General features: G+C 44.9%; 1 protein-coding gene across 1 annotated transcript in view; it reads left to right on the top strand.

Moving 5' to 3' along the window:
• Window positions 1–22,033, top strand: part of LOC137373586 (26S proteasome regulatory subunit 4) — a 32,511-nt gene extending 10,478 nt beyond the window's left edge. The window contains exons 6-11 of the mRNA XM_068038570.1: window positions 1,392–1,520; window positions 3,468–3,564; window positions 5,375–5,564; window positions 6,747–6,898; window positions 17,081–17,235; window positions 21,728–22,033. Of these exons, the coding sequence (XP_067894671.1) occupies window positions 1,392–1,520; window positions 3,468–3,564; window positions 5,375–5,564; window positions 6,747–6,898; window positions 17,081–17,235; window positions 21,728–21,862 (858 nt within the window). The 3' untranslated portion in view covers window positions 21,863–22,033. The remainder of the gene's footprint in view (window positions 1–1,391; window positions 1,521–3,467; window positions 3,565–5,374; window positions 5,565–6,746; window positions 6,899–17,080; window positions 17,236–21,727) is intronic.
• The last annotated feature ends 1,200 nt before the right edge of the window (window positions 22,034–23,233 follow it).

The following is a 23,233-nucleotide window of genomic DNA, read 5'->3' as shown; positions in this document are numbered from 1 at the left end:
TACAACCTTGGTATTTGTGTAGTTATGTTAATGATCAGAAAGGAATGGGAAATAATAAAGTCTGATAGTGATCAGTTTGAGATCTACTTCAAGTATATTCCTTGTGATAATTTTGTTTAAAATTGAGGAACCTAAGTATAGGGCCAAGACCCATACCTCAGGGCAGGACCGAATCAAGGGAGAAAAGAGGACAGAAAGGAAGACTTGCACTTATATAGCAATTTTCATGACCACTGGCTGTCTCAAAGCACTTTACAGCCAATGAACTACTATTGAAGTGTAGTCCGGGTTATAATGTAGGAAACACAGCAGCCAATTTGCACACAGCAAGCTCCCACAAACAGCAATGTGATAATGGCCAGATAATCCTTTTTTTGTGATGATTGAGGGATAACTATTGACCAGGACAGTGGGGATAACTCCCCTGCTCGTCTTTGAAGCAGTGTCCTGGGATCATTTACATCCACCCGAGCAGGTAGTTGGGACCTCGGTTTAATGTCTCATCTGAAATACGGCACCTCCGACAGTGCAGCACTGCCTCAGCAGTACACTGGAGTGTCAGGCTTGATTTCTGTGCTGGAGTGGGACTTGAACCCGGAACCTGTGACTCAGGCAAGAATGTTACCAACTGAGCCACAGCTGACAGGCAGAAGGCAAGTCAATCAACAGGTAGTGGTATGATGACACCAAGCTAGGAGGAAGAGGAGTAAGCAGTTCCACAAAGATACTGAGAAAGGATGAAGTAGGCAACCCTAGTGGCTCGAATACTGGACTGGCAACCCAAAGGTTGTGGTTTCACATCGCACCATGCCAACATGTAAAACTGTGTTCAATACTCTGGTGATTTTGGGGCTGGCAGCAGAAACCTGCAGAATATGTGTTTAAAAACTCAACGGATTAATTAATGTCCTTCGGGGAAGGGAACTAACCAGCTCCATCCGTTCTGGCATACATATGACTCTGGGCCTGCACTGCAAGGGCGACTCTTAATGCCTCTGGGGAAATTCAGGCTGGGCACCAACAATGCCCATGCAGTGTTATGCACAAGCCAAGAATGTAAAAGGATTCACTGTCTCAATTTAAATGGATGGAGGGAAGAATGTTTGGAATTTAGGGGGAAGGAGAGGAACCTTAAGACAGTTACCAGAGTAATATCGATTAAATGGTTTCTAGATAGTAATAGGATGGTCATTAATGCCTTTGCTGCTATTTGCACTAAATTGTTTTTGAACAGAATTAGAGTTATCCGTTGATTTTTATGCATAATTTTAATGCATTCAGATGCCCCCCCACCACACCAAGTTCAGGCCATGTCAGACCCTGAGATTCCTGGAAAATTATAAATAGCTTGCAAGCATATAATGACAGGTTTTGTTCATCCTTCGCCTCAGGTCCACGCTGTGATAGGGGTACTGACAGATGATACGGATCCGCTGGTGACTGTTATGAAAGTGGAGAAGGCTCCGCAGGAGACGTACGCTGATATCGGTGGGCTAGACAGTCAGATCCAGGAAATCAAGGTGAGATCTGCTTTTTCTTTTAAGAGAAGTTTTTAATAAAGTAAGATTCAAAATTCAGTGATCCTTTCAACTCGAGTGTACTTGTATTCTGGAATAAAACGCCCAACGAACAGTGCTGCTGGTTAGGCGATTGATACTTTTAGGTGATGAAGGGAATTCTTGGAAGCCTGATAATGTATTAAATGATATAGGGTGCGATTACATATCCCAGTGGTGTTGCTTACAGTGAGTTGAAAGCTATGCTTTGTTATAACAATGGGGTGGTCATCAGCATTGTATGATAGGCAACGTGTTACAAGAAGTTACTTTAGGAACTGTGTGCTCTGTGCTGGATATTTAATATATTGTTACGACTGAGGCAGGAGGAGTACACCATTTATTCTAGTTCCACTTCTCCATGGGTCACAACGTCCATTTAAATCTTTTTCCCACTTAACCAATATGGTCAATCAAATACTCTATTTTTTCCAGAATAAAACACACCAACCAGGTTTCTTTAATAAACAACAAAATTATAAGTTTATTATAAAACAAGTTTTAACCAATAATGAAGTAAAGCATAAACACACAGATTGAAATATTAAAGTTCCCGTTTAACCTTAGCCCCTCACACTGGCTCTCACACACACACACACACACACACACACACACACACACACACACCGGTTAACCGGAAAAGTAAAAGGGATTGTTGTTTAGAGCTCTGTTACAAAAAAAACCAAAAAAAAAACACTTGGGCTGAATACTTGCTCATTTTTGAAGAAACAGCAGATGAGATATGTTGTGTTCCAAAACTGGCATACAGTCTGGCATTCGAGTACACGGAGACGGTCATTGGGATCTTTTAGAACAGTTCTTTTCAGGCGATGTTGAGAATTAATTTAGCAGGCTTTTCTTCAAAGACAGGAGTTGTGATGAGTTGACACAGTGGACTTCTCAGGGTCTTTTAGAGAGGTGCTGGAAAGCTGAGCTGGGTTGTGGGCTTCTTTCCTTCCTTGGGAATTCTGTTCTGTCCTTGGAAGTTTTCTCCCTTTTTATACAGTTCAACCCTAACTCAAAACAATTCAAAAGCGAAACCGACAACAGGAGGTCAACCTTTTGACCTCAATCAATCTTGACCTATCATTTCTTCATAAGCAGCTTCTCCAGGTGTCCACAGATCTATGTTGTTTATTGAGCTGGAAGTCAGGTGGTATCCCGGAAAGGCTTGTTGTTGTTGCTGGAAGTCAAGTGGTTTCCCGGAAAGGCTTGTTTTCCTCACAAGACCTCTCAGCACTCCTTTTAAAAACATTTCCAGGGACTGTTTTTCAAAGTCAAGTGGCCTTTACATGACCCCCTTCTTCAATCTTCCAAAAATGAATCCTCAAAAAATATATTTAACAAAACACAGAGGCACTTCTGTAACAGTATTACTTCGTCGATCACCCGTGTTGCACACGGGGAGTCTAGACCAAGTGTAGTTTTCACAGGAAGTGCAGTTAGAGTGCGGTTGATGTTTGGAATGGGGCATAATTCAGGCTCCATTTTAAAGTCATGTATTCTGTTCTTAATTTTGTATAGTACTTTGGGTTTCATAATATTATTCATACTTAAATAACATTAATAATTTGGGAAGTAGAATTGATTAGAGCAAAGGGGTTTCTTGATGGTGCTGGCTAGGGAGCTGGGAAATATAAAGTGTTATTGTGTCACCTTTGGCAACAAGGTGCAATTACAATGTGACCAGTTTACATCGGAAATTTCTATTATAAATGTGAACGTTAAAAATTTCTAATGAAGCAAATGTTGACACAAAGATGTGACAACTGGAAGTAAAGTTTGTAGATGAGGTAGGAATAGATGTAAGATTTTAATATACGTGTAGCTGAAGATGTGTATGCGTGTGTGTGTGTATATATATAGATATATTCCTTCATATTCTTAAAAAATGTACTATAATTTTTGTAGGAATCTGTGGAACTTCCGCTCACCCATCCTGAATATTATGAAGAAATGGGAATTAAGCCTCCTAAAGGAGTCATTCTGTATGGAGCACCTGGCACAGGTAAACTATATCCAAATCGTCGGTGTTAATTTATTCTTTTTTAATCCCTTCTGTCTATTCAGTGCATCAGGATAAAAGAAGATGCTGCTAAAATAAAAATGTTATTGGTGTTCTGCTGCTGCCAGAGTAACCCAGCTGAGGGGTTACAGTGCACTTTCACCAGCAGCTGGCAACTCCAGCGCACTTTGTGGATAATGCTGTGATTGTGCCAGGAATTTCACACTGGGTTTCTGCCTTAAGTTTATGCCTAGTCTTTTTTTTTAATTCTTTCATGGGATAAGTGTCGCTGGCGTTTATTTCCCATCCCTAATTGCCCTTGAGAAGGTGGTGTTGAGCATACCTTAACCGCTGCAGTCCATCTAGTGTAGGTACACCCACAGTGCTGTTAGGGAGGGAGTTCCAGGTTTTTGATCCAGCGACAGTGAAGGAATGGTGATATTGTTGCAAGTCAGGATGATGTGTGGCTTGGAGGGGAACTTGGAGGGTGGTGTTCCCATGCATCTGCTGTTCTTGTCCTTCTAAGTGGTAGAGGTCGTGGGCTTGGAAGGTGCTGTCTAAGGAGCCTTGCTGAGTTATTGCAGTGGATCTTGTAGATGGTACACACTGCTGCCACTGTACGCTGGTGTGGAGGGACTGAATGTTTAAGGTGGTTGGGGTGCCGATTAAGGGGACTGCTTTGTCCTGGATGGTGTCGAGCTTCTGGAGTGTTGTTGGTGCTGCACTCATCCAGGCTTGTGCCTTGTAGATGGGGAGTCAGGAGGTGAGTGACCCGCCACAGAATTACCAGCCAGTATTTATGTGGCTGCTTCAGTTCTGTTTCTGGTCATTGGTAACCCCCGCCAGGATGTTGATAGTGGGGTTTCAGCGATGGTAATGCAATTGAATATCAAGAGGAGATGGTTAAATTCTCCCTTGTTGGAGATGTTCATTGCCTGGCACTTGTGTGGCATGAATGTTACTTGCCACTTATCAGCCCAAGCCTGTCCAGGTCTTGCTGCATGCGGACATGGACTGCTTCGCTATCTGTGGGATGCAAATGATACTGAATATTGTGCAATGATCAGCGAACATCCCCACTTCTCACCTTATGATGGAGGAAAGGGCATTGATGAAGCAGCTGAAGATGGTTGGGCCTAGGACACTATCCTGGGGAACTTTGACTGATGTCCTGGGGTTGAGATGATTGGCCTTCGACAACCACAGACATCTTCCTTTGCGCTAGATATGACTCCAACCAGCAGAGAGTTTTCCCTTTGATTCCCTTTGACTTCAGTTATACTAGGGCTCCTTGATGCCACACTCGGTCAAATGCTGCCTTGATGTCGAGGGCAGTCACTCTCACCTCACCACTGCAATTCAGCTCTTTTGTCCACATTTGGATCAAAGCTGTAAGAGTCTAAAACTGTAGGGCACAGCAGCCAAGTTGCATTTTGTTCAGCTGCTCGACTTCTATCCAAGCTCATAGAGTTAGCTATTTGTGCACCAGGGCAGCGCTGTGCCGGCACTGCTGTAACATCTGGAGTGGATGCATTGCCTGCACACTGATATCCTCTTGTCCTGAAAACCACCCAAAGTTCTGTCCTTTATGAATTATGAGTGTAGTTCTACAAAATGGTGGGAGAGTTTGCCTCTCATTAACAGTCTTGGGATGCCCTGCATCTCGTTACTAAGGGGAGTAAAATTAATGTACTCAGCATGTTAAATGTTTCTGATATTGTCACTTTAATCTCAGTGGAATCTCACGGATTCAAACTGAACACTGTTGAATGGCCCAACTTGTTGATGTGTGCTGTTTGTTATTGATGTGCAGGTAAGACTCTGTTAGCTAAAGCAGTAGCAAACCAAACCTCGGCTACCTTCCTGCGAGTGGTTGGTTCAGAGCTTATCCAGAAGTATCTGGGAGATGGACCAAAACTTGTACGTGAGTTGTTCCGAGTTGCAGAAGAGCATGCTCCCTCCATCGTGTTTATTGATGAAATTGATGCAATCGGCACAAAAAGGTAAGCTGGATTAAGAAGTGCCTTTGAGCACAGTTACAATGTTCTTATATGTGTTGGAGTTTTTCTTGAGTCGGTACAGTTTATATATTCAAGTTATGGTGGATATTAGCTTGTGGTATGAACTGAAAGAAATATTTGCATTTATGTAACAGCTTTCACGTCCTCAGGACATCCCAAAGTGCTTTACAGCTAATAAAGTACTTGTGAAGTGGAGTCACTGCTGCGATGTAGGAAAAAGTGACAGCCAGCTGGTGCACAGCAAGATCCCACAAGCAGCAATGTGACAAAGACCGGATAATCTGTTCTGGTTGTTTGAGGGATAAATATTGGCCAGAACCCTGGGGAGAACTCCCCTGCTCCTCTTCAAAATAGTGTCATGGGACCCTTTTTATGTCCACTTAAGAGGGTAGACGAGGCCTCAGTTTCATATCTCATCTGAAAGATGTGCCACTGTCCCTCAGTACTGCATTGGGAGTACTAACCTAGAATTTGTGCTCCAGTCTCTGGAGTGGTGCTTGAATCCACAGTCTTCTGACTCAGAGGTGAGAGCGTTACCCACTCAGCCAAGGCTGTCCACACGGACACACACGGGTACTGGTTCACACATGAACAATTGTGCATGTTGGCAGGAGGCTGTGATCCAATGGAAAGCTGAATGGAACTGCATGGAGGAGAGAGAACTCATTAATCGCTGGTTCCAGGCAACTCGTAATCATAGGAATTGCTAGATGAAGAAAGAGCAAGATCCATCTAGTTCATTTTCTACAATCTGGGTAGTCACACAATACAAGGATAATGGAGTTGTTGAATTCTAGCAATCAATTTCTGTCAATTCATCTACAACAGACAGGCATGAAGTGAGGAAAAACCCCAATGTTAGCATTAAGTTCCAAAGCCTCTTGCCCCTCCCAAGCCTGCTACACTTGCCACCTGGCATGTCACCTCCTTGGTGTTTTCTGTGTTGGTCAGTTCTTTTGTACAGATTGAATCTTAAATCCAGGACCTTCTTGGTCCGAATGGCTCAGTGCCAAAATTCCATTGGAGGTGGCGCTTTTGAGTGTTTTTCTTGTCTTGGCCTCTCAGCCTACTGGAGGTTGGTGAGAATCTCATGTGCTTGCTACCAATGCTGTGCTTGCTGCCAGTGTAAGGCGTTCTGATCATTGAATTGCATTTTGTTCTCAGGTACGATTCCAATTCCGGTGGTGAACGGGAAATCCAGCGAACAATGTTGGAGCTTCTAAACCAGCTGGATGGATTTGACTCTCGAGGAGATGTGAAAGTTATCATGGCCACGAACAGGATAGAAACACTTGACCCAGCGCTCATCAGGCCAGGTGAGTTTACAGGTGGCATGTTAATAGAAGTTGTTACTTAATCAGTTAGACAGTGCAACCGAAAGCAATCAGATTTGGAGTAATAATTTTTAAACTTCAAAAGCTGGAAATCTGAGCTGGCAAAGGAAAATATGGAAAATCCACAATGGAAAACACAGAATGCAAGTTAATACTTGCTCTTTGTTTCTTTCAGTACCTTATGGGACTTATGCCTATTTCCAATAACTAAAGCTAACTAGCTAGTGACTCTTCAGAGGCTCTACGTAAGGAGTCAGGTTTTCAAACCGCACTGAGTAAGTGGCACATGGAGAGGAGACTTCGCCTGAGTGAGACGTAGTCAGAGCCTGAAGGTGGGAATTTGGTCCACATGGGAATTGGGTGCAGAGGGGGCAATAGGTGCTGTTTTTTCAGCCTCCAGTAGCTGTAGAAGACGCAAGTTTCTTCCCAGAAATAGAGGGTAACCTAGAGACAGTGGCGAGAGTTTGAAGAGCTTGGGTGGTGAGTGTGTGGGTTCAGAGCATTCCAAAGAAAATTGATTTGTGACATTACAGCAAAGAAGGTAGGAGATTGGTTGGTGAACATTTTTCTCTTATCTAAACGAATGAATTTTAATTGGTGTTAGTGTAGCATTAACTGAAATAAGAAACTCAGGTAATTTATTAGTAAGGTTTTAATAGTATTAGTAAGGTTTAGTAGCAGTAGTAAAGCTTAGTAGTAGTAGATCTTGGTGATAGTAGAGTTTATTAATTATACATTAAGAGTAATAAATTAATTCACAATAAAGATGGCAGGGCAGATGATGTGTTGCAGCTGCAGTATGTGGGAGCTGATGGACACCAGTATGATCCAAGGCAAACACGTGTCTGCAGCTTGAGGAGCTTCGGCTCAGAGTCAGTGAGCTGGAGGCCGAGCTACAAACACTGCAATGCATCAGGGAGGGGGAAAGTTACCTGGACACTTTGTTCCAGAAGGCAGTCACACCCCTTAGGATAGGATCTTCTGATTTGGTCAGTGGTCAGGGACAGGGGGGTGTGACTGTGAGTGAGGCAGGTAAGGGGATCTAGAAGGCAGAAGTGGAGGAGCCTCAGCCCTTGAAATTGTCCAACAGGTTTGAGATTCTTTCAACTTGTATGGATGAAAGCAAGGGCTGCAGGGTGGATGAGCAAACTGACCATGGCACTGTGGTACAGGAAGCCACTCAAGCATGGGAAATAAATAGGAACATAGTGGTACTAGGAGATAGTATAGCCAGGGGGATAGACACAGTTCGCCAAGGGCGAGTGTCCGGAAGGCTCTGTTGCCTGCCTGGTGCCAGAGTTTGGGACATCTGCTGGGGGCTGGAGAGGAACTTGCAGTGGGAGGGGTGGATCCAGTTGTGGTCCATGTGGGTACCAACCACATAGATGGGACTAGGAAAGAGGTTCTGCATGAGCAACTAATGGCTAAATGAAAATGTAGAACTTCAAAGCTAATAATTATTACCTGAGCCACGAGCAAATTGGCATAGGGTAAATAAGATCAGAGAGTTAAATATGTGGCTCAAAGGTTGGTGTGGGAGGAATGGGTTTCGATTCATGGGGTACTGGCAACAGCACTGGGGAAAGTGGGACAGTGTTCACCTGAACCGCGCTGTCACCAGTGTTTTGGTGAGTCGTGTAACTAGGGTGGTAGAGAGGGCTTTAAACTAAATAGTAGGGTCAAGGCATCAAGTGAGGGAAGATGTCATAATTTAAAATAGGAGGAGAAGCCAAGAGAGCAAAGTAGCAATAAGGTAATTAATAATCTGAGTGTGGCAGGAAGGGACAGAGTGTATAAACCCAAGAGTACGACAGCAGATAAGGTTAGAGGTTATGGAAATAATAAAAAAAAAATAGACTTGAAAATACTCTATCTGAATGCACACAACATTTGTAACAAGGTAGATGAATTGACAGCACAAATAGAAGTAAACAGATATGATCTAATTGCCATTACGGAGACGTGGCTGCAGGGTGGGAATTGAATGTTCAAGGGGTATTCGACACTTGGGAAGGATCGGCGAAAAGGAGGTGGGGTAGAGCTGTTAATAAGGATTAGTGAGCGAGGATCTTAGATTGAAGGTAGAACTAAGAAACAGCGTGGGTCAGCAAACATTGGTAGGAGTTGTTCATAGGCCACCAAACAGTAGTGGTAATGTTGGGCACGGTATAAATCAGGAAATTAGAGGTGCATGTAACAAGGGTAGTACAGTAATCATGCGGGACTTCAATCTACATATAGATTCTCTACACTACCATTACCATAAAGACAGGGGACCAACCCTGGTTCAATGAAGAGTGTAAGAGGGCATGCCAGGAGCAGCACCAGGCATACGTAAAAATGAGGTGCCAACCTGGTGAAGCTACAACACAGGACTACTTGCATGCCAAACAGCGGAAGCAGCATGCAATCGTCAAGGCTAAGCGATCCCACAACCAACGGATCAGATCTAAGCTCTGCAGTCCTGCCACATCCAGTCGTGAATGGTGGTGGACAATTAAGCAACTGACAGAGGAGGAGGAGGTTCCACAAACATCCTCATCCTCAACGATGGAGGAGCCCAGCACATCAGTGCAAAAAGCAAGGCTGAAACATTTACATCTGTCTTCAACCGGAAGTGCCGAGTGGATGATCCATCTTGGCCTCCTCCTGAGGTCCCCAGCATCACAGATGCCAGTCTTCAGCCAATTCAGTTCACTCCAAGTGATAGCAAGTAACAGCAGAAGGCATTGGATATAGGGGGGGCTGGTGGTGGTGGCATGGTGGTAATGTCACTGTACTATTAATCTAGAGCCTGGACTAATGCTCTAGGGCCATGGGTTCGAATCCCACCATGGCAGATGGTGAAATTTGAATTCAATTCAGCTGGAATTAAAAAGCTAGTCTAATGGTGACTATGAAACCATCTGGTTCACTAATGTCCTGCAGGAAAGGAAATCTGCTGTCCTTACCTGGTAGACTCTTACATGCCCTCTGAAATGGCCTAGCAAGCCACTCAGTTCAATCAAATCGCTAGCGCTGTTGGTGTACCTACACCCCAAGGACTGCAGCGGTTCAAGAAGGCAGCTCACCACCACCTTCTCGCGGGTAATGCTGGCCTAGCCAGCGACGTCCATTTCCCATGAACAATTTTTAAAAACTGCAAAGGCTTATGGGCCCTGACAACTTCCAGCAATAGTACTGAAGACCTGTGCTCCAGAACGAGCTGCACCCCTAGCCAAGCTGTTCCAGTACAGCTACAACACTGGCATCTACCCGGCAATGTGGAAAATTGCCCAGGTATGTTCTGTGCACAGAAAGCAGGACAAATCCGACCCAGCCAATTACTGCCCCATCAGTCTACTCCCGATCATTAGCAAAGTAATGGTCAGCAATAACCTCACTGATGCTTAGTTTGGGTTCCGCCAGTGCCATTCACTCCATTACAACCTTAGTCCAAACATGGACAAAAGAGCTGAACTCCAGAGGCGAGGTGAGAGTGACTGCTCTTGCCTTCAAGGTAGCATTTGACTGAGTATGGCATCAAGGAGCCCTAGCAGAACTGAAGTCAATGGGAATCAGGGGAAAAACTCTCCGTTGGTTGGAATCATACCTGGCATAAAGGTTGTGGTTATTGGAGGTCAATCATCTCAGCTCCAGGACATGACTGCAGGAGTTACTGAGGGTAGTGTCCTCGGCCCAACCATCTTCAGCTGTTTCATCGATGACCTTTCCTCCATCATAAGATCAAAGGTGGGGATGTTTGCACAATGTTCACCATTCACAACTCCTCAGATACTGAAGTAGCTTGTGTCCATGTGCAGCAAAACCTGGCCTACTTCCAGGCTTGGGCTGATAAGTGGCAAGTAACATTTTGCCACACGAGTGCAGGCAATGACCATCCCAAACAAAAGAGAATCCAACCATTTCCCCGTGACGTTTAATGGCATTACCATTGCTGAATCTCCCACTATCAACATCCTGGAGGTCACCATTGACCAGAAACTGAACTGGACCAGCCACATAAATGCTGTGGCTACAAGAGCAGGTCAGAGACTAAGAATTCTGCGGCGAGTAACTCCCCTCCTGCCTCCTCAATGCCTGTCAACCATCTACAAGGTACAACTCAGGAGTGTGATGGAATACTCTCCATTTACCTGGATGGGTGCAGTTCCAACAACGCTCAAGAAGCTTGACACCATCCAGGACAAAGCAGCCCGCTTGACTGGCACTTCATCTGCCACCTTCAATGTTCACTCCCTCCACCACTGACTCGCAGTGGCAGCAGTGTGTACCATCTACAAGATGTATTGCAGCAACTCACCAAGGCTCCTTCGACAGCACCTTCCAAAGCTGCGACCTCCACTACCTAGAGGGACAAGGGTAGCTGTTGCATGGGAACACCACCACCTGCAAATCTGCCCACCCCCACCCCCACCCCCAAGCCACACACCATCCTAACTTGAAGCTATATCGCCATTCCTTCACTGTTGCTGGGTCAATATCCTGGAATTCTCTTCCTAACAGCGCAGTAACAGTATCTATACCCCAAGGACTGCAGTGGTTCAAGAAGACAGCTCCCCATCACCTTCTTGAGGGCAATTAGGATGGGCAATAAATGCTTGCATAGCCAGCAACACGCACATACCTCTAACGAATTTTTTAAAAATAGACTGGTAAACATAATTGGCACTAATGCTGTGGAGGACAAATTCCTGGAATGTAGAACTGTGTTGAGGATCTAACTAGATCTGGTACTGTGCAATGAGAAAGGGCTAATTAATAATCTCGTTTTTATGGAGCCTCTAGGGAAGAGTGATCATAATATCATAGAATTTAAGATTGAAAGTGAAGAAGTTCAATCCGAAACTAAGGTTGTAAATCTAAACAAAGGAAACTATGAAGGTATGAGGGGCAGGTTGGCTGTGGTATCTTGAGAAACTACATTAAAAGGTATGACTGTATATAGGCAGTTTACATTCCATTGAACTACTTTTGAACTACAAGAAAGCCCCCAGCGATTTAACATCCGCAGCACTTAAAGCAGCCAGAAGTACTGCACAAAGAACAGCTAGGCGTTGCGCAAACGACTACTGGCAACACCTATGCAGCCATATTCAGCTGGCCTCAGACACCGGAAACATCAGAGGAATGTATGATGGCATGAAGAGAGCTCTTGGGCCAACCATCAAGAAGATCACCCCCCTCAAATCTAAATCGGGGGACATAATCACTGACCAACGCAAACAGATGGACCGCTGGGTTGAGCACTACCTAGAACTGTACTCCAGGGAGAATGCTGTCACTGAGACTGCCCTCAATGCAGCCCAGCCTCTACCAGTCATGGATGAGCTGGACATACAGCCAACCAAATCGGAACTCAGTGATGCCATTGATTCCCTAGCCAGCGGAAAAGCCCCTGGGAAGGACAGCATTACCCCTGAAATAATCAAGAGTGCCAAGCCTGCTATACTCTCAGCACTACATGAACTGCTATGCCTGTGCTGGGACGAGGGAGCAGTACCCCAGGACATGCGCGATGCCAACATCATCACCCTCTATAAAAACAAAGGTGACCGCGGTGACTGCAACAACTACCGTGGAATCTCCCTGCTCAGCATAGTGGGGAAAGTCTTTGCTCGAGTCGCTCTGAACAGGCTCCAGAAGCTGGCCGAGCGCGTCTACCCTGAGGCACAGTGTGGCTTTCGTGCAGAGAGATCGACTATTGACATGCTGTTCTCCCTTCGTCAGATACAGGAGAAATGCCGTGAACAACAGATGCCCCTCTACATTGCTTTCATTGATCTCACCAAAGCCTTTGACCTCGTCAGCAGACGTGGTCTCTTCAGACTACTAGAAAAGATCGGATGTCCACCAAAGCTACTAAGTATCATCACCTCATTCCATGACAATATGAAAGGCACAATTCAACATGGTGGCTCCTCATCAGAGCCCTTTCCTATCCTGAGTGGTGTGAAACAGGGCTGTGTTCTCGCACCCACACTTTTTGGGATTTTCTTCTCCCTGCTGCTTTCACATGCGTTCAAATCCTCTGAAGAAGGAATTTTCCTCCACACAAGATCAGGGGGCAGGTTGTTCAACCTTGCCCGTCTAAGAGCGAAGTCCAAAGTACGGAAAGTCCTCATCAGAGAACTCCTCTTTGCTGACGATGCTGCTTTAACATCTCACACTGAAGAATGCCTGCAGAGTCTCATCGACAGGTTTGCGTCTGCCTGCAATGAATTTGGCCTAACCATCAGCCTCAAGAAAACGAACATCATGGGGCAGGATGTCAGAAATGCTCCATCCATCAATATTGGCGACCACGCTCTGGAAGTGGTTCAAGAGTTCACCTACCTAGGCTCAACTATCACCAGTAACCTGTCTCTAGATGCAGAAATCAACAAGCGCATGGGTAAGGCTTCCACTGCTATGTTCAGACTGGCCAAGAGAGTGTGGGAAAATGGCGCACTGACACGGAACACAAAAGTCCGAGTGTATCAGGCCTGTGTCCTCAGTACCTTGCTCTACGGCAGCGAGGCCTGGACAACGTATGCCAGCCAAGAGCGACGTCTCAATTCATTCCATCTTCGCTGCCTTCGGAGAATACTTGGCATCAGGTGGCAGGACTATATCTCCAACACAGAAGTCCTTGAAGCGGCCAACATCCCCAGCTTATACACACTACTGAGTCAGCGGCGCTTGAGATGGCTTGGCCATGTGAGCCGCATGGAAGATGGCAGGATCCCCAAAGACACATTGTACAGCGAGCTCGCCACTGGTATCAGACCCACCGGCTGTCCATGTCTCCGTTATAAAGACGTCTGCAAACGCGACATGAAATCGTGTGACATTGATCACAAGTCGTGGGAGTCAGTTGCCAGCATTCGCCAGAGCTGGCGGGCAGCCATAAAGACAGGGCTAAATTGTGGCGAGTCGAAGAGACTTAGTAGTTGGCAGGAAAAAAGACAGAGGCGCAAGGGGACAGCCAACTGTGCAACAGCCCCAACAAACAAATTTCTCTGCAGCACCTGTGGAAGAGCCTGTCACTCCAGAATTGGCCTTTATAGCCACTCCAGGCGCTGCTTCACAAACCACTGACCACCTCCAGGCGCGTATCCATTGTCTCTCGAGATAAGGAGGCCCAAAGAACATTCCATTGAGCACAAAAACCCAACAGGAAAAGTGATCCAACCATGGCTAACAAGTGAAGTTAAAAATTGTATTCGATTAATGCAAGAGGCTTATAAAGTTGCCAAAAATGTAGTAGGCCTGAGGATTGGAATTCAGCAAAAGAGGACCAAGAAACTGATAAAGAGAAAATAGAATATGAAAGTAAACTAGCGAGAAACATAAAAATAGATTGTAAAAGCTTCTATTGGTATGTAAAAAGGAAAAGATTAGCAAAGAGAAATATGAGTCCACTACAGGCAGAGACGGGATTTATAACGGGGAATAAGGAAATAGCAGAGAAACTAAACAAATACTTTGTGTCTGTCATCACAGAGAAAGATACAGTAAACCTCCCAGGAATATTAGAAATCCAAGGAACTAGCGAGAATGAGGAACTGAAAGAAATTAGTATTCGTAAAAAAGTCGTACTAGAGAAATTAATGGGACCGAAAGTTGATAAATTCCCTGGACCTGATGATTTACATTCCAGAGTGTTGAAAGAGGTGGCTGTAGAGGTAGTGGATGCATTGGTGGTCACCTTCCAAAATTCTATAGATTCTGAAGAACGGTTCCAGCAGATTGGAAGGTAGCAAATGTAACCCAACTATTTAAGAAAGGAAGGAGAGAGAAAACGGGAACTATAGACCTATTAGCCTGACATCAGTAGTAGGGAAAATGCTAGAATCGATTATAAAGGATGTGATAACTGAACACTAGAAAAATAATGGTAGGATGGGGCAGAGTCAACGTGGATTTATGAAAAGGGAATCATGTTTGAGAAACCTGTTGAGTTTTTTGAATAGATCAGGAAGAACCAGTGGAGGTGGCAAATTTGGATTTTCAGAAGGCTTTCGATAAGGTCCCATGCAGGTTAGTAAGCAAAATTAGAACACATGGGATTGGGAGTAATATACTGGCATGGATTGAGAATTGGTTAACGGACAGAAAACAGAGTCGGAATAAGCAGGTCATTCTCAGGATGGCAGGCTGTGACTAGTGGGGCACCACATGGATCACTGCTTGGGCCCCAGCTATTCACATTTGGATGTGGGAATCAAATGTAATATTTCCAAGTTTGCTGATGACACAAAACTAAGTGGAAATGTGAGTTGTGGGAGGATGCAAAGAGGCTTCAAGGTGATTTAGACAGGCTACGTGAATGGCAGATGGAATATAATGTGGAAAAGTGTGAGGTTATCCACTTTGGTAGGAAAAACAAAAATGCAGAGTATTTGTTAAATGGTGAGAGATTGGGAAGTGTTGATGTCCAAAGGGACCTGGGTGTCCTCGGTTCAGAAGTCATTGAAAGCTCACATGCAGGTGCAGCAACAAATTAGGAAGGCAAATCGTATATTGGCCTTTATTGCAAGGGGATTTGAGTACAGGAGTAAAGAAGTCTTGCTGCAATTGTATAGCGCCTTGGTGAGAGTGCACCTGGAGTATTGTGTACAGTTTTGGTTGTCTTACCAAAGGAAGGATATACTTATCATAGAGGGAATGCAACAAAGGTTCACAAGACTGATTCCTGGGATGGTGGGATTGTCCTATTAGGGGAGATTGAGGAGACTGGGCCTGTATTCTCTAGAATTTAGAGGAATGAGGTGATCTCATTGAAGCATACAAAATTCTTACAGAACTCAACAAGGTTGAAATAAGCATGTTTCTCCTGGCTGGATGGTGGTCTAGAACTAGGGGACATAGTCTCAGAATAAGTGGATGGCCATTTAGGACTGAGATGAGGAAGAATTTCTTCAGGCGCAGGGTGGCGAATATTTAGAATTCGCTACCACAGAGGGTTGTGAGGCTCAGTCATTGATTATATTCAAGACAGAGCTTGATAGATTTCTAGTTCTTAAAGATATACAGGGATATGGAGATAGTGCAGGGAAATGGCGTTGAGGTAGATGATCAGCCATGATCTAGTTTAATGGCAGAGCAGGCTCGATGGGCCGAATAGCTTACTCCTCCTATGTTTGGTGGTTTTACATTGGCCAGGGACTGGATCAGAGCTAATTGTCAGTGCAAATACCTGGCTACTTAACCAAATGCTGCTCATTAAACCACACGTGTAGCAGTGAGAGCCAGTCCTGACGAGTTATGCTGTTGACTGCGTATCACTGAGGGGACATCAGAGTTTTACTCCGTGCAATGCAGGCACATTGTGCTAACTGGTATACGTTTACTGTTAGCGAAGTGTCACACAAACCGTGGCTACACAGAAGCTTTAGATCTTGTATCAGGGTTTTAACATGTTGACGGCATTACTGGGGGAGTTCTGCATTGTCAGAGATACCGTCTTTCAGTCATTCATTGAACCGTGCTACTGCTCAGCTGATCATGGCACTATTCACAGTGGAGCCCAGAGTCCTCCCTTAACCAGTGTCATCGACAAGCAAACTGGTCATTGGGATGTTTTACCACTGATTACCTGCTGCCTTTTTATTTAATTAATTCACGGCATGTGGATGTCGCTCGCAAAGCCAATATTTATTGCCATCCCTAATTGCCCTTGAGAAGGTGGTGGTGAGCCACTGCAGACCATGTGGTGAAGGTTCTCCCAGAGTAATTGTACTTTGTAGTTGCGGTATAATTAAGTTGTTTGTTTTGTCAAGTTAGGTGTCAACCACATTACTGTGGGTCTGGAGACACATGTAGGCCAGATTGGGTAACGATGGCAGATTTCCTTCCCTGAAGGGCATTAGTGGACCACATGGGTTTTTACGATAATCTGGTAGTTAGATGGTCACTATCACTGAGACTAGTTTTTGTATTCCAGATTCATGTAATAAACTCAATTTAAATTCTCCAGCTGCCATGGTGGGATTTGAACTCATGTCTCCGGGTCATTAGTTCAGGCCTCTGAATTACTTGTCCAGTGACATACGCTACTGTACCTCCTATGCCTACATAACTGCACGCCAAAGATAATGAATTGTGTGAGACATTTGAGACTGTGAAAAGACGCTGTACAAAGGCAAGTCTTTTTCTTATTTTGACTTTCTGTCATTCCAGGGAGGATCGATCGTAAGATTGAATTTCCTCTCCCAGATGAAAAGACCAAGAGGCGTATCTTTCAAATCCATACGAGCAGAATGACAGTAGCACAAGACGTGAGTCTGGATGAACTGATCCTCGCTAAAGATGATCTGTCTGGGGCAGACATTAAGGTGAGTGGGGCATTTTTCTTCTTCCCTCTGTGGTTTTCCTCACCTCTCATGCTAGAGTGATCTCTGGGAAGAGATGGCTGTCCTATGAGGTGAGATTGAGTAGAATGGGCCGATATTCTCTGGAGTTTAGAAGAATGAGAGCTGATTTCATTAAAATGTATAAGATTCTTAGAGGGTTTGGCAGAGAAGATGCTGAGAGGCTGTCTCCCCTGACTGTAAGTCTAGATCTAAGAGACCTAGTCTCAGGATAAGGGGTTGGTCATTTAGGGCTGACATGAGAAATTTCTTCACTGAGGCTTGTGAATCTTTAGCATTCTGTATTCCAAGGGCTGTGAGTGCTCAGTCGATGAGTATATTCAAGACGGAGATCAGTAGATTTTTGGACACTATCAAGGGATATGGGGATCAAGCAGGAAAGTTGAGTTGATTTAGCTCAACCATTATCTTGTTAATCTGCCCCTATTCCTTAAGTTCTAGCACAAACGTCTGACACTCTTGTGGTACACGGTTCCGTGGGAGCTGACCACACTCTGGTACTTCTCCCAATTGTGAGCCTGGGCCGATGAGCATCAACAAGCTGTTTGCTTAACTATGTAGCCAGGCCCAAATCCCATTGTCAAACATGGCCTTCCCAGCAGAGGGCACCAGATGGCAATTGGGAGAGAAACCCTGGCTGGTTTACATTCAGGGATGTCAATTTAACTCAGTTGGTAGCAACCTTCCCTCAGAAGGTTCAAGCCACATTTCCAGGACTTGAGCAGCTAATCTAGGTTGGCACCAAGTGTTGCATGTTGGAGGCGCCATGTCGGGTATGATGTTAAACCAAGGTTCCATCTGCTGATTAGGATGTTAAAAATCCCAATTCTCCTGGACAACATTCCTTCCTCAACCAACTCGATCAAAAACAGATCAAAACTGCTCAGGCATCTTATTGCTGTTTGTGGGATCTTGCTGTGGGCAGAATGGCTGCAGGATTGCCCATGTAGCAAGTCACTGCCCCGTTAGCACTTTGCAGTGTTTCCAAGGGACCTGATGAGGGGTTCTAGACATGCAAGTTCCTCATCTAAATGCATCTTGTTTGGCTACTAATTGTCATTAGCAACTTGTCATCAAGGAGGATGGTGGTATAGTGATTATGTAACTGGACTCGTAATCCAGAGGCCAGGACGAATGCTCTAAGGTCACGAGTTCAAACCCCACCATGGCGTCTGGGAGGATTTAAATTCAATTAATTAATAAACAAGGAATAAAGCAAAGCTAGTCTCAATAATAATGACCACGAAATTACCAGATTGTCATAAAAATCCATCTGATTCACTAATGTCCTTTAGGGAAGGAAATCTGTCGTCCTTACCTGGTGTGGCCTACATGTGACTCCAGATGCACAGCAATGTGGTTGACTTTTAACTGCCCTCGAAAATGGCCAAGCAAGACATTCAGTTGTATCAGATCGCTGCAGAATAGTCAAATAAAAATAAAACCGGGACGGACCACCCGGCATCGACCTAGGCACCAGAAACGACAAAGGCAAACCCAGCCCCGTTGATCCTGCAAAGTTCTCCTTACTAACATCTGGAGGCTTGTGCCAAAGTTGGGAGAGCTGTCCCACAGACTAGTCTAGCAACAGCCTGATATAGTCATATTCACTGAATCATACCTTACAGCCAATGTCCCAGCCTCCTCCAGCAACACTCCTTGGTATGTCCTGTCCCAACATTAGGACAGACCCACGAGAGGTGGAGGCAGAGTGGTTTACAGTTGGGACGGAGGGAGTGGCCCTGGGAGTCCACACATTGACTCCAAACCTCATGAAGTGCCTTGGCATCAGGTCAAACCTGGGCAAGCAAACCTGCTGATGACCACCTACTGCTCTCCCTCAGCTGATAAATCCTTTATGTTGAATATCACTTGGAAGAAGCACTGAGGGTAGCAAGGGCACAGAATGTACTCTTGGTGGGGGACTTCAGTGTGGCTCAGGAGCAACACTACTGACTGAGCTGGCCGAGTCCTGAGGACATATCTACCAGACTGGGTCTGCGACAGGTGTGAGAGAGCCAACAGGAGGGAAAACCTACTCAACCTTGTCCTCACTGATCTAGATGCATCTATCCATGACAGTATTGGTAGGTGTGACCACCACACAGTCCTTGGACCTTGTGGAGACGGTCCTGTCTTCACATTAAGGTTGGGCTCCATTATCCCACCCTGCTAAATGGGATAAATTCAGAACAGATATAGCAGCTCAAAACTGAACATTCATGAGGTGCGGTGGGCCATCAGCAGCAGCAGAATTGTATTATACCACAATCTGTAACCTCATGGCCCGGCATATCCCTCACCCTACCATTACCGTCAAGCCAAGGGATCAATTCTCGTTCAATGAGGATTGTAGGAGGGCAGGCCAGGAGCAGCACCAGGCACACATTAAAATGAGGTGGCAGCCTGGTGAAGCTACAGCATGGGACTACATGCATGCCAAATGGTGAATCAGCATGTGATAGAGCTAAACAATCCCACAACCAAAGGATCAGATAAAAGCTCTGCAGTCCTGCAACATCCAGTCCTGCAATAGTGGTGGATAATTAAACAACTAACCGGTGGGGAGGATCCACAAACATCCCTAAGCTCAATGATGGGGGAGCCCAGCACATCAGTGCAAAGGACGAGGCTGAAGCATTTGCATCCATGTTCAGCCAGAAGTGCTAAGTGGATGATTCATCTCTGACTCCTCCTGGGAACTTGTCACACCCGTAGCTAAGCTGTTCCAGTACGGCTACAACACTAGCATCTACCCGGCATGTGGAAAATTGCCCAGGTATGGCTTGTCCACAAAAAGCAGGATAAATCCAACCCGACCAATTACCGCCCCATCACTCTAATCTTAATCATCAGTAAAGTGATGGAAAGTATCGTTGACAGTGCTGTCAAGCAGCACTTGCTCACCAATAACCCGCTCAGTGACGCTCAGTTTGGGTTCCGCTAGGGCTACTCAGCTCCTGACTTCATTACAGCCTTGGTCTAAACACGGACAAAAGTTGCTGAATTCGAGGTGAGGTGAAAGTGACTGCCCTTGACACCAAGGAAGCATTTGACTGAGTATGGAATCGAGGAGCCCTAGCAAAACTGGAGTCAAAGGGAATCGGGGAAAACTTTCCACTGCTCGGAGTCATCCCTAGCACAAAGGAAGATGTTGTGGTTTTTGGAGGTCAATCATCTCAGCCTAAGACATTGCTGCAGGAGTTCCTCAGGGTAGTGTCCCAGGCCCACCATCTTCAGCTGCTTCATCAATGACTTTCTGTAATAAGGTCAGAATTGGGAATGTTCGATGATGATTGCACAGTGTTCAATACCATTCATAACTCCTCAGGCACTAAAGCAGTCCCTGCCCGCATGCAGCAAGACTTGGACAACATTCAGGTTTGGGCTGATAAGAGACAAATAACATTTGTGCCACACAAGTGCTAGGCAATGACCATCTCCAACAAGAGAGAATCTAACCAAAACAAGAAATGCTGGAATCACTCAGCAGGTCTGGCAGCATCTGTGGAAAGAGAAGCAGAGTTAACGTTTCGGGTCAGTGACCCTTCTCTTTCCACAGATGCTGCCAGACAAACTGAGTGATTCCAGCATTTCTTGTTTTTGTTTCAGATTTCCAGCATCCGCAGTATTTTGCTTTTATTTTAGAGAATCTAACCATCTCCCCATGACATTCAATAGCATTACCATCGCTGAATCCCCCACCATCAACATCCTGGGGGTCACCATTGACCAGAAACTTAACTGGACCAGCCATGTAAATATTGTGGTTACAGGTCAGCGGCTGGGAATTCTGCAGTGAGTAACTCACCTCCTGACTCCCCAAAGCCTGTCCACCATCCATCTTTTCAGCACAAGTCAGGAGTGTGATGGAATACTCTCCACTTGCCTGGATGAGTGCATCTCCAGCAACACTCGGAAGGTCGACGCCATCCAGGACAAAGCAACCTGCTTGATTGGCACCCCTTCAATACCTTCAATATTCACTCCCTGCACCACAGGCGCACAGTGTGTACCATCTACAAGATGCACTGCAGCAACTCACCAAGGCTCCTTCAACAGCACCTTCCAAACCAGCAACCTCTACCACCTAGAAGAGCAGCAGATGCGTGGGAACACCACCATCTGCTTATTCCCCTCCAAGTCACACACCCTGACTTGGAACTATATTGCCATTCCTTCATTGTTGCTGGGTCAAAATCCTGCAACTTCCTTTCTAACAGCACTGTGGCTGTATCTGCACCATATGGACTGCAGCAGTTCAAGAAGGCAGCTCACACCACCTTCTCAAAACCTTTAGGGATGAGCAATAAATACTGGCCTTGCCAACGATGCTCACAGCCCATGAATGAATGAAAAGCAAGTTGTCTCTGTTAATGAGTTAACCATATATAGTAACAGACAGATTTAATAATGGAACATTGCAATTAAATGTGTCCGGGTATCCCTGTTGCAGGCTATCTGTACAGAAGCTGGTTTGATGGCCCTACGTGAGCGAAGGATGAAGGTAACCAATGAAGACTTCAAGAAATCTAAAGAAAATGTTCTGTACAAGAAACAGGAGGGCACACCCGAAGGACTGTACCTTTAACTCTTGACAGGATACCTTGCAAACCTTCCTTCCGCTGCAGAAGTTCTCCAAGGCTTTCCAGGTGTCGGAGTTTGAGGCCGGAGATTGTGTTATGTAATGTTTGCATCCACCTGGATATGGGAGAGTTTATTTCCTTTAAGTCATATCTTAATGAATAAAGTATTACCTGTACATGTTTTGAAATGACCTATGGTGATTCCTGTTAGCTTCTACAATGCTGACGTGTTGAAAAGATGGTTGACTGTTTGAGCTGCCTGAGCTTGTCTTTACCAGAGGGGTATACTCTTAAAATCCCTTTATCTTGATGGCAACTTGTGCTTTCACCTCTGAAGCCTGGATGTGAAACCAACCCAGACTAGTGCCATGAATGTCTCCTTTCTCAGTTGGCTGTGAGTTATACCTGTGCAATGTTGTAAAGAGGCCTCAGCGCAGCTCCCATATGCAAGCCCACAGCAGAAACTGCTTTTAAATCAGTATAAGAATGCTAGATACAGCCATAATGTTCACCTGTGCTACCATCACCTAAGACAGTCAAAATATAAAGTTTGGAGGGAAAAAATCTTGTCTGAAAAATATTGGTAAAATTTAGACGTTGGGTCTCCCCCTCTGTTATTGATGTAATGAAGACTCGCTCACAAAGCCTATGCCATTTAATGGATCCTGCGACATCGCGAAGGCTATGCATTATAGAAAAAGGCCATTTGGTTCAACAATTCCTGCTCCTTTGAAACTGATTTCAGTCACTTGCACACCATATCTCTCTCTTCTTTCCACTCCTGTTCAAAAACAGGAAGAGGGATAAATCCGGTAGCTGCAGGGTAGTCAGTCAGCCTACTATCCGCACTGGGCAAACGTGGAGACTGTAATCAGAAACTAAATTTAATTATCACTTGGAAAAAATATGGGTTAATAAAATGACAGCCAGCAAGAATTTGTTAAAGACAAATCATGTTTAACTAAATTTGATTGAATTCATTGATGAAATAATAGAGGGTTGATTAAGCGACCGTGGTTGATGTGTGTATGGATTTTCAAAAGGTGTTTGATAAAGTACTGTCTTATAGACTTGTTAGCAAAATTAAAGCTTATGGAATTAATGGGGCAGGCTGGCAACATGGATATTAATTGACTAAGATGGTGAATTGTTGTTTTTCAGACTGGAAGGATTGGAATTAGGACCACTGCTGTTTGATATATATTAATGAGCTGGACTTGTACACAGGGCATAATTACATGGAGAGGGTGCAGAGGAGACTTACTAGAAAGGTACCAAGGATGTGGGACTTCAGTTTATGTGGAAAGACTGCAGAAGCTGGGATTTAATAGAAGTGTCCCAAATCATCAATGGCTTTGCTGGAATAAATGAGGAGA

The sequence above is a fragment of the Heterodontus francisci genome, chromosome 9, assembly GCF_036365525.1.
Source record: "Heterodontus francisci isolate sHetFra1 chromosome 9, sHetFra1.hap1, whole genome shotgun sequence".
Taxonomy (NCBI): domain Eukaryota; kingdom Metazoa; phylum Chordata; class Chondrichthyes; order Heterodontiformes; family Heterodontidae; genus Heterodontus; species Heterodontus francisci.
Note: the sequence above shows the minus strand (reverse complement) of the source record. Positions and strands in the feature narration are given on the sequence as shown.